A 12,189-nucleotide genomic window follows, 5' to 3' on the forward strand; every position below is an offset into this window, starting at 1 on the left:
CGGGCAGGGGAGCGCGGCACGCCCCGGGCACGGGCACCGCGCGGCAGCGCTGGCGCCCGGCGGGAGCCGCGGGTGGCTCGGGGTGATCGCTCCGCGCCGTGAGGAAGGCGGGGAGGCTCCAGCTCTCGTGCGGCTCCTGGGAACGGAACCGTGTGGAAAGGCCGCGGGCCGCTCCTGGGCTGCCGGTGCCGGACCGCCGCTCCCCAGCAGCCGCCCACGGAGGCTGCGGGCCGGGACTCGGCGAGCGCGGCCGCGCGGCGTTGGCGCGCCGGGGCCGCCTGGTGGGGCCGTAGCCTTTAGGCCGCCTACGGGGCGGGGCCATGTAGGTTTCGGCTGAACATTCTGGAGTGGAGGGGAGCGGCGGGGGGCGAGGCGAGCCAGGGCAGGGCAGGGCAGGGCAGGGCAGGGCAGGGCAGGGCAGGGCAGGGCAGGGCAGGGCAGGGCAGGGCAGGGCAGGGCAGGGAGCCGAGCCGAGCCGAGCCGAGCCGAGCCGAGCCGCAGCAGGGAGCCGGGCCGGGCCGGGCCACGGCAGGGAGCTGAGCCGGCCCGCCTTCCCCGGGAGGAGGCGGAGGCTGAAGGGGAGGAGGCAGGAGAGGAGGAGGAGAGGCGGAGGAGGAGGAGGCGGGAGCGGAGGGAGGACACGGGGAGGCGGCTGCTGCTGCTGAGCAGAGAGGAGTCGTGCAGGAGCAGCGACTGCACTCGGACGCCACATTCCCTCTTTACGGGGCTGGTGGTGAGGATGAGCGAGAGCTGACCCTGCCGCGCCGCCGCCTGTGCTGTGAAGTGGCTGCTCCTCCTCCTCCTTCTCTTCCTCCTCCTCCCCGGCTGTGGGTGAACCTGCGCTACGGGCTCTTCACCGACACGGGGGAGGTTGGTTTGTTTGTGCATTTGTTTAAGGCAAAGAGAGAAAGAGAGATCTTCCATCCGCTGAAGCACAGTTCACTATGATCTTACTCGCATCCAGCACTGGAAGCCGGTTGGATTTCGTGTCTCAGTCCAGGGTGTTTTTCTTGCAAACCTTCATTTGGATTTTATGTGCTACAGTGTGCAAAGCGGAGCAGTATTTCAATGTGGAGGTAAGATCAGCCGGATGCGTGTGCGAGCGTGTGTGCTTCCCCCTCTTCCCCCTCTCCCTTTCCTCCCTTCCTTTTTTTTTTTTTTTTTTTTTTTTTTTTTTTTTTTTTTTTTTTTTTTTTTTTTATGTTCATCAAATCAAATAGCCAGCCAGCCATGTCTTCCAGCAGCCAGGGCATACGTCTGTGTAGGGTTTCCTTCCAGCAGCCGGTAGCTAGCTCCCCTCCCCGCGCTGCCCCGCCTGATGGATGCGTTTCAGCCGGAGATCCCGTTATCCCGGCAGCTCGATGCCGGGCGCTGGAGCGCAGCCCGCGGGAGACGGGAAACCCTCACCCGGGCACAGAGGAAACCTGGGCGCAGTATGTACATACAACTCAGGAAAGGTTCGCTGAATGTCTCGGACTTAAGATATCACTGTATTGCTGAATTTTCCCAGCCTTTTTTGGTTCGGTTTGGTGGCGGTTTTTTTATTATTATTATTTTATTTTTTTTTCCCCGAAGAATGAATGAAAGAGCGTTATGGTGACAGCAGGAAGGAAACTTGAGATTTTTGGCCCGTTTCTTTGTGGTGGAGTGTCTGAAAATAACAATAAAAAGGATCTTTTTCCCATGTAGACGTAAGAAAGAGTTGCCACTAGAAATAGTGAAACAAACGGCATAAAGGTGCAACTACAGCTCGGAAGTTAGGGGGTGTGGAGGACAAGGAAACTGTTCATCCAAGAGAAAATGGTAAAATGTGGGGATGCCAAGATGGGGCAAATCCTAAGAATTTACACTTACAGTGACCATCCATTTCCAGTGACCTTTGTCCACAATCCCAGTTTTCCTATTAGGAATTTTTATGTAGTGCTTTCACTTAACTAATGTTTCTTTACTGACTTATATCATCTTTGCATATATTCTTTCCTCCTTTTTCTCCATCCTGTCACTCCATTTGTTCTGCTGTGATCCCTCACTCTACTGCAATGTGATGTGTCTATTTCCTTCTTCTTTTCCTTGTCGGTTCAACTTACTAATTTTTCTTATGTCTCTGTAATTTATATGTGCTCTTCCAACTTCTATATGTAATTCTGGTATTCTGTTAGGTTGCTCTGTACCTTCACTTTCTTCTGTCCTGCCAACCCCACTCAAAACTTTCTGCTGCACCCATACACCAGCCTTTTTTTTTTAATAGTCTCTTTAGTCTCCTGGGTTCCCATGATTTTTTCTCTCAGAAGAATGAAGTCTGTGTCCCTGTCTCACACATATGCACACTTGCTTGTTGTATATGAGCTCTTGTTCTCATTCAGCACATTCTTGCTCCTTTCTCTGACAAGACTGCTCATGCAGATCCTCCTCTGTTCTTAGACTGTGTAAAGTTATTACCTGTATGTCTTCTTCCTCTGTCTCATGCAAGATCACATCAAATGTATAAAGAACCCACATTTTCTTTCTCCATGTCTGTTTTCATCCTACTCTTTCCTTTTCTACAGGCAGTTTCCTTTGCAATTCTGTCAGCTTAACAACACTCATCCATTGATTCTTTCTTTGACTTCCATCACTCCAGAAAGTATTGTCTTTTTACTCCACCATTAAAATATCTCCTGATTATAAATCCAAGTCTTTTTTCTCTGTCATCTGTGCTCTAGTCACTCATTTGATCCTTATCACAAATGTGCATCTCTGCCTCTCTTGGATTATAAGGTCTTTGGAGCAGGACTCATGTCTTCTCACATGTTTATCTGGTGTATACCATGCTCCGGTCTGGAGTACAATTTTGAGACTTCTGCTAAATGAATATTAAAGCTGCGTATTTAGGAGCACACATCGATGTTTTATCCTTCTGCTCATGTCCTCAGCTGCCTTCTTTACTGATGAGCAGGGGAAGGAGTGTGGTAGAGAGGAAGTTGCTCTCTGTATCTTCCCCATGCTTCACAGGCTGGCCCCCTGCAGAGTATAGGGATGAAATTCCAGCGACAGAACTTTCTCCTCCCACAGCAGTCTGCTTTGCTGGCATCTGGCTCTGCTGGAGAGACGGGCGGCAGATGGAGCTAGTGTGGGAGGAGAAAAAGATTGGTTTAGTCAAGTGGAATATGAACAGGAGGCCTGCTCCAGTCAGGAGGAGGTTTTCTGAGGAAAGAAGGAAAACACTTTCATTTTTTGCCTCCTCTGCCATATGGAAAAGAGCACATTTTGAGGGTAAAGGCAGTATCAGGAGCAAGAAACACCGTTGGATAGAATGAAGTGTCATGTATGTGTGATGAGGGCACATATTTCTCCTTTTTGAAATATGCTATCTCCTGCTCTTCTTTCCAGCCGTTCTGAAAATGAAGAGTGTTATCATATGACAATGCTTCCAGTCTTTTCATATTTAAGTCTTTGGGCCACGCATTGCTAGGAGCCAGAAGAGTGTTGCAGGGGATTGCTGTATTATTTGAGAGTTGTCCTAATACGGGGCTTTTTCCTAGGTCAGTGCCATTGACCACTGCTAGTGACATTGTCCTGGACTAAATGAACCTCAGATTTGCCCCAGAACAGCCATTGCCATGTTCACATTGTTCGGATAGTGCTGAAAATACAATTTTCTTTTTGCTGGGAACAGCAAAGGCTAAAAGCATGGGAAATTTGAGGCAAAGGACTTGGCAACAGCAAGTATGTATTGTGCTGTAAAACTCTGCATGTCAGCACAAGTGCATAAAACAGTTGTACTTCAGAGTAAATTGTGAAAATGTAACAAAGATTTTTTATGACAGTAAGAATAAATATGCAAAGTAGGCTTCAGGAAAGAAATAACATACATATAGTTGAATGAAATGTCACTGAAAAAAAGTGCCTAAGATGGTTGGAAAACAGATCTACTTTTCATTCTTTCTTGTCCTTAAAGAAAATACAGATAATACCTGTTGAACATTATAAAATGTGGAGATGATTTGTTTCCTCTTGTTCTGTCTTGTTTAATTCACTTACCTGATTGATAAGTAAGATCTGTGCAGTCTTGTTGAATTTTTTGGTTTGTTTGTTTCAGTACTGTGAGCCAGGGCAATTCTTAAGAGATACTACTGTAGCTCAAAGACATTACATAATAATGTTTCTTTTTAAAAGTAAAACACAAAGCTGAAATTTACAACATTGTGTGAACATTTCTGTTCCTTGTAATTTGGTTGCCTCTCCCTAAAATTTCTTTTAGCCAAACTGAATGGAAGAATTCCTCAAGCTTCTGATAATAGCTTAATTCAGCTGTATATCCTGAAATGAATTTGTGTATTCAGTATTTACTGTAACTGACATAGCAGAGTAGGACTCAGATCATGGAGTATGGTACATGAGAGGGGCACGCTTGCACTCTGTATTGGTGAGAGTTTTGTGCTAAAGCTTCAGGAGAGATGATTGTAACTGATAGCTTAAGAAATCTTGATGAAATTTAGGAATCACTTAGTTGTATCTGAAGGAAGCTTTTAGCTTCCTTTAATTTTCAAAATTCATTGATTACCAGTAGCATTTTTATGAGATTTTGTTTCTAACATCGTGATATAAGCTAAGGACTACACTCATAGCTCCCTCTCTTAGAGCTGAACTTCAGTAAGTATATTAGTGAAAGACTGTATCTTCAGTGTTGAGTTTTGCTGCTATTTTCAACTACGTCTGTACACTAGCAGGGGAAGATGTCCATCAGTGATAGTGATGAGATAGTGAATGGAATAACAGTTATGAAAAGAACATTCCAAACATAAAACTGAATCAAAAACGAAGCTAATTGTTACTAAAAAGTAATAGAGCAACAAACTACCTTCTTCCTCCTACTGGGCTCCTCAGTATAGTAATAATATTTTGTGTAGCTCAAAGATAACTCCTTTGTGTGTTATTGGGAGTGTCCATAGAAGGTCCTTCACAAGTATCATCCATCTAGTGTGTAATAAATATAAATAAATTTATGTTTGCTTTCCTAAACCATACGATATTGCACTTTTGAGCTGGTATTGTTCTGCAAATTTATCTCCCAATGTCATCCATTAGTTTTTGTATGTACTTGAATAATAAGTATGTTTATATTTAATTAACTATTAAATATCCAATATTTAAAAAAAAAAAAAAAGAAAACAAATATTACCATTTTGGTATGGGAAAAATGGTTATTGGAACAAAAATTCCTTGATCAGAAGACAGGATCAGCATGCATCTAGAATATAATTGATCTCCTGAACATAATGCTGCTTACTCTTACTCAGATGAGTGTCTGTTTAAGCCCTGTTGAGGAAAGTGTTTTAGAATTCCACCTAGTTTCATTGACTGTACCCTGATATGGGAAGCACTAGAGAGACAGCATGCCTCATCATCTCTCTCCTCAAGCTGGAAGTTATGCTGTTTTCCTCCTTCTATTGCGAAATGTATAGACTTGAATCTGTAGGGGAGGTCTTGAAATGACTCTAATTTTACTGTGAGGAGATCTTTAAAACAATAGTTGTCTCCCATTGTCAAAAGTGGGATAGTTAAACTGCATGTTGTGGAACAAAACACAGTGGAATCCAAACTTCAGAAAAATAACATCAGTTTCCTCCATGGTAATAAGTTTCTGAGAACCCCATTGTTTTCATTGTTAATAAACTTTACAATTAGCCTCCAGCTCCTGCTAAATGGTAAGGCATGACCTTTTATTCCATAAGCTCTTAGTCTTTTAGGCTTAGACCAGTTTCATTTTTCAGCTGGCAACTGAAAAGGAATAAACATTCGGGAGGGGAAAAAAATCCTCCAATGTCACCTTTACACACTTTTTAACTAGTGGACTTGGTTGTGAGGTTTATAGACACAAGACAATACTTTTACAGTTCATTAAAATCCAAGCAGAAAACGATGGAAAAGCAGTTAAGGTGGTTTTGGTATCAATAGTGCCATGTGTCCTAACAGGAATTTGCAGGATCTTCTTCCTTTTTTTAAGTTACAGTCAGTATGCATGATTCCTGATTACTTAAATTCTGAATCTCACTCTTGCATAGGATATCAATGAAATTAACTGGACTTTTGTTAGAATAAGGAGTTCAAACGGAAATTGTTAGAAAGATGGAGAGGAGTTACTGAATTAAGTGATGAAGATGATTAGTGGGTGAAATATTAGTCAAGGAAAATACAGATATAATGTGGTGTATTTACTATGTGCTTATTCATGAAATACAGATACAAAGAAAAGCTCCTATAAAGGTCTCTGGTGAGCAGATATATCTAAATAAGGAAAATAACTGGAAAAATTATGTGTCTGATGGTAGGCAACAGAATGCTTTTCTATCGAAGAAGGAGAATACCTACTATATAATGAACTTGCTCTCATTTGATACAAAGAAACACTACTTAGTTTTTAGAGTGCATTTTCTACTGTAAAGTGTGAGATTATTTTGTGCTACTGATGTTGCAGGGAAGTTCATGGATTCTGTTGCCAATTTTATTCAAAGCTACATTGGAAGGATGGTGCCTGTTCTTCTGGGTTCACTGCTGACATAGTATGTTATAGTGTGGTACACAACATACTTGTTTATTATTATAGTTCAACTTGTTTTCCTGTTGCAAATTTTTGTCAGTTTAGTGTTTAAGCGTCACAGCCATTAGTGAATCTCAGTTCTACTAAAGGAAGAAATAAAATGGTTAAAGAGATTTATGTAATCACCTTATTTAGTGCAAGATAAAACTACAAAAACATGTATTCCTAATGTTTTCTGACATTCGAGCTTACTAAAATAAATACAAAATTTATTAGCCCACCAGTAAACCTTGAACAAGCCCAAGCTCTCCCATTCCATTATTTGGAAGGCATAATGTAAAAGTCCTGCATAACCATTCATTGTTTCTTCAAAGTGGATGTACTGTGTTCTTTAACTGGTTTAAGATTTATGCTGCTCTTTGTCAGTTTTATTTGAATCCATCTAAAAGGTCAGTGCTTGCTCTAGGCACCTCAGCTCTGCTTATGCATTCAGCAAGACTGTGTTGTAAGAGTTTATAAAGATAGAATGTGGTATTATACAGATTTTAAAGCATTTCAAAGTGCATCTGTTTTTAGTATTTTAAAATCTGTCTCATCCTTGTACTTTACCGAATGATCATTTTATGATGTTAAACATTGGAGGATTTTGTGTTGATACTGTTTGAAGATCCTTAAGGAAACAATGTAACTTTAAAAAAATACTTTAATTACCCTATTTAAATTGCTTAAATCTTCTCAGCTCTCTATTTCAGATTCCAGTTTATTGTCTAACCTTTTTTGCTACCCTCAAACTGCACTGTTGACCATAATCTGAAGGAGCAGGTTGAGTCTGGTTAATTTGTTATCTGTGATACGTCAAATGATAGATTTGGTTTCATTCTGTATAAGGAAGGCCAGGATTAGTGCTGCAAACGTGATTTTAGTTGGCACTGAAATGGATTTGAAAAATAATTATGATTAGAGCTTTATCCTTTAAAGAGAGGTCATGCTATTTGGAACCTTTATTTATTAGTTGCCTGGCAACTGTTCATTCATGTTCCTGCCTATCATCATTGATTGTAAGCATCTTTGCTGTACACTAAGAGCAATTAAGTGGCAACACTTTATTTCTGTGTTGAATTAAATTTGACATAAATTACAGATAAAGAAAAAATATTTCTGTAGTTTTACTTATTAACCAAAACTATTGGTACAATGTTCCTTTGCTTATTAACATCTGGTTTATACCAGCTGAGCAGTTCAGCTGTAATAATAATGTCTCTAGCATACCTTTTGAGCTATTACAGCACGTAATTGACTTAGGGACTTGTTCAGGTATTTTTACGATATTTAGAAACTCCTGTTAATTTCAAGATCAAGGCTTCAGGGTGCTAGGAAACTTATATCCTGTTGATTTCAGAGCTTAATATTAGGCAATCCAATCTCAAGTTTTGAAGCTTTAACCCAATCATTGGGAAAGGGGTTTCACAGTCTAGAGTTAAAACTGCTGTGCTAGGTGATGTGCAGGTGAAGCAATAAGAAGAACACTAAAGTCACTTGATGCTTTCTCTCTGTAGAACAATAGCAGTTTTTATTACACTGTGAAAAAACCATAAACCATATTATTCAACAATTGCTTTGTGACTGTGGATGAAAATATTTTGCTCTCTTTATTAATTCATTATGAATCATATCATGATTAACCCTTGTGTGGAATAGCAGTGTGAAATGAGACTGTTGGGTTATGGAGTATTTGTAGAAGATGTCTTTTGTAAAGAATATTGGAGAAAATTCCTTACAGCTTCATCGTAAAAGAGCATGTACACTGTGTGGCCGGGGTGGAAGTAGATTTATGTCTCTGCTGCTACCACTTGGTAGGGTTGCCTCTATTCTGGTTGGCTCAGTGCTTTGGAAAAGAGGCTGTCTCTAGTCACATGGATGATAAGAATGTTACCAGGAGTAGTCAGCATGGATTCACTAAAGGTAAATCATGCTTGACTGGCCTGATTGCCTTCTATGATGAAGCAACTACCAGGATGGATGAGGGGACAGCAGGAGATGTTGTCTACCTCGAGTTCAGCAAGGCTTTCAAAGCCGTCTCTCACAGCATCATCACAAACTCAGGAAGTGTGTATTGGATGAGTGGACTGAGAGGTGGTTTGAGAACTGGCTGAACAGCAGATTCCAGAGGGTTATAAACAGTGGCACAGGGTCTAGTTGGAGGCTTGTCACTGGTGGCATCTCCCAAGGTTCAATACTGGGTCCAGTTCTGTTTAACGTATTCATCGATGACTTGGGTGAAGGGGCAGAGGCCTCCTCAGCAAGTTCCCTGACAACACAAAGCTGGGAGGAGTGGCCGATACCTCAGAGTGCTGGGCAGCCCTTCAGAAGGACCCTGACAGGCTGGAGAGATGGGCGGAGAAGAACCATCTGAAATGCAACAAAGGCAAGTGCAGGGTCCTGCACGTGGGGAGGAACAACTGCATGGACCAGTACAGGCTGGGGGCTGACCTGCTAGAAGCTGCTTTGCAAAGAAGGACCTGGGGGTCCTGGTTTACCTGGTCCTGAGCCAGCAGTGAGTCCTTGTGGCCAGGAAAGACAAAGGTATCCTGGGGTGCCAGGAAGAGCATTGCCAGCAGGCTGAGGGAGGTGATCCTGTTGCTCTCCTCAGCCATAGTGAGGCCACATCTGCAGAGCTGTGCCCAGTTTGGGGCTCCTCAATACAGGAGCAGCTTTCCTACAAGGACAGGCTGTGGGATTTGGGCCTGTTCAGCCATGAGAAGTGATGACTGAGAGGAAATCCCATCAGTGTCTGGAGAGAAGGTGTCAAGAGGATGGAGCCAGGCTCTGCTCAGTGATACTGAGCAATTGGACAAGAGACAGTGAAGACAATGGGCAGAAACGGGAACACAGGAAGTTCCACCTGAATATGAGGAAGAACTTCTTTACTCACACTGGAACAGGGTATGGAGTCTCCCTCACTGGAGATATTCAAGAACCATCTGGACACAATCCTGTGCCATGTGTGCTCTGGGATGGCCTTGCTTGAGCAGGGAGATTGGACCAGATGACTCATTGTGCTCCCTTCCAACATCATCCATTCCGTGTTTCTGTGAAAGAATATCCCTCTGGGACTGATGCCCTGTTTGAGCTTCTGATTGTATTAACTCACGTGTATACTCATCATATTGTGACACAGTTAGGGTGAACAAAGTAACTGCTGTAAGATAAATCTATATCAATTTTCATCAGATTTTCCCACTCATGTGACATCTTGGTAATATATGAAGATTGTGTTGTGTGTTTTTTCTCTTTTATGAAACAATTGAACTGGTTTCAAAGCTGTATAGATAATTTGAAAAGAAATGCTCACCTTAGAAAATCTGGTCTTTAGTATTTTTTTTCTCATGATATTGTAGAGAAAAAGTTGTTTTATTTCATTGGTGCTGTTCGTTTTTGCTGGGATGTAATCACAAATTCCTTTATAGGTGTGAAATAGATGTTGGCAAGGGGAAGACGTAATTTCTTAGAAAATTAAGATTACCAGCTGAAAGGCAGAAAGAAAATTATCAATTTAAAACATAGATAGTAAAACTGAAAAACAAGCCTCCCTTTCACTGGGGAGGAGGATACTGCATTTAAATGTAGTGGTGGATATTTACAAAGTGTACAACAGAGGAAATTACTTTCTTTTTGTATGGCATGCGGATCTGAAGGTGATGATCCTGTCACATTTTTACCACAGACACTGGTTGTGTAATGCTCTTCTAGGAAATTGCTTTGACCCACTGTCTTTGCAGAGAAATTGACAGATTTTATCTGTCTGTGTTGTGGTTTATGTTTAATTGCAAGTGAAAGAAATGGTCTTTCATGCAATAAAATGTATTATTATTATTATTATGAGAAGTAATAGAAATACATTGTTAACTGTAAAGCCTGATTTTGGTCTTGGCATGTGAGGCTTTTTCTTTTTGCTCTCATTACTTCTATATATTTAGAAAAATGAAATAATAATAAAAAAATCTCCAAACCAACCCAGGACAGTGTTTCAGTGTTTGTTTTTCCTTGTTGATTATGAAGTGCTGAGCTCTGATACTTCCATCCTTCATTTCTTGTACATGAAATGACAGCTTGGAAAGGTATTTATTATATTTTTCTCTGTTGTAAATATTTTTAAATATGTAGGGAAAAGGATGTGATGTAAGTGACTGAGGCATTTTTCGGGGGGGGCTGACAATCCAGGTTGTGTGACCATCATGCGTCTTCATATGGATCATCTAGTTTCCCCATCTCTGTAACCTAGCTTGCACAAATGTGCATTGAACTAAGTGAAGACTGCTTCCAGCCTATTCCAATACATATCAAGAGCAATAGAAGAAAAGTGATGTAGAAGAGCCAGGAATATATCTTCATCATTCTTTTATCTTGGGACTGTTTCACTTTTTTTCATAAAAAGTAGTAGAGGAATAACATAAAATATAAATAGAGCATTTCAATTTAGTCATCAGAAAAACCATTCTAGAAGTGAATGTGTTCAAAAGAAAGAACCAGAGCAGAAAAAATGAAAGACATGTCTATAACAGTTTGAACACTGTTTTTGATTTTTTTGTGGGGTTTTCTTAAGTTTCTTGGCTTTTAGTTTTTTTGTTTGTTTGTTTTAGTTTTGTTTTGTTTCGTTGAAAAAATGAGTAGCAAAACCTGGTAGACAACACTATTAGGATTAGGTGAAAGATGTCATTAGATAACTGAAGACAGAAGCATCACACTACCTTTCAGAATGAAAATTTGAATAAGATAATTTTTGTTACCCAAACATACTAAAATTGATTTTAAATAAATGTAAAAGTCTTAAAAATAAATCAGTTTTGGCTCAGATTGTACGTACCACACAATGCACAATTAAAAACTGTTCTGTTATGAATGTACCCTTAAATAATGTAGCCTTAAACGAGTAAATTGTTCACATACATTCATGCTTCCTTTCATCGCAGTAGCTAAGCTTCTCCTTTTGTATTTGATTATTTGTGGATTTTTATGGCATACAATTAAAGATGCATTTCTCCAGGCATTAATGTTTTATATTAGGCACCAGTAACAGGCAGCCATACTGTTCACATACCCCTGGATGTTAAGAAATTAATGGGGAGAGGATAAGGTAAATAAGATTTGCTGTGATGACATGTTAAGTATGATAGAATCTTTTTCCTCAAAGTCCCTATACCATCTGTTCACCTTATGTTTGTGTCTCTCTCTTTCTCTCTTTCTCTCTTTCTCTTCTTTCTCTCTTCTCTCTTTCTCTCTTTCTCTTATCTTTCTCTCTTCTCTCTTCTCATCTTTCTCTCTTTCTCTCTTTTCTTCACTTTCTTTCTCTTTCTCTTCCTCTTTCCTTCTCTTTCTCCTTTTCTCTTTCTCTTTCTCTTTCTCTTTTCTCTTTCCTCTTTCCCTCTTTCCTCTTCCTCCTCTCCTCTCTCTTTCTCATCTTTCTCTTTCTCTTCTCTCTTTCTCTCTTCTCTTTCTCTCTTCTCTCTCTCTTTCACTTCCTCTCTCTCTCTCTCTCTTTCTCTCTCTCCCTCTTTCTCTCTTCTTTTCTCTCTTCTCTTTCTCTCTCTCTTCTCTCTCCTCTTTCTCCTCTCTTTTCCTTTCTCTCCTTTCTCTCTCTTCTCTCTCTCTTTCTCTCCTCTTTCTCTCTC

At 41.0% G+C, this 12,189-nt stretch overlaps 1 protein-coding gene across 1 annotated transcript in view; it reads left to right on the top strand.

Moving 5' to 3' along the window:
• The first annotated feature begins 908 nt into the window (after positions 1–908).
• The window catches only part of MMP16 (matrix metallopeptidase 16), a 165,509-nt gene continuing 154,228 nt past the window's right edge, over positions 909–12,189 (top strand). Inside the window, exon 1 of the mRNA XM_066179167.1 lies at positions 909–1,076. Coding sequence (XP_066035264.1) covers positions 945–1,076 — 132 coding nt within the window. The 5' untranslated portion in view covers positions 909–944. The remainder of the gene's footprint in view (positions 1,077–12,189) is intronic.

This window comes from Chamaea fasciata, unplaced genomic scaffold, assembly GCF_029207755.1.
Source record: "Chamaea fasciata isolate MVZ Bird 193981 ecotype frontalis unplaced genomic scaffold, bChaFas1.0.hap1 SCAF_1, whole genome shotgun sequence".
NCBI lineage: Eukaryota > Metazoa > Chordata > Aves > Passeriformes > Sylviidae > Chamaea > Chamaea fasciata.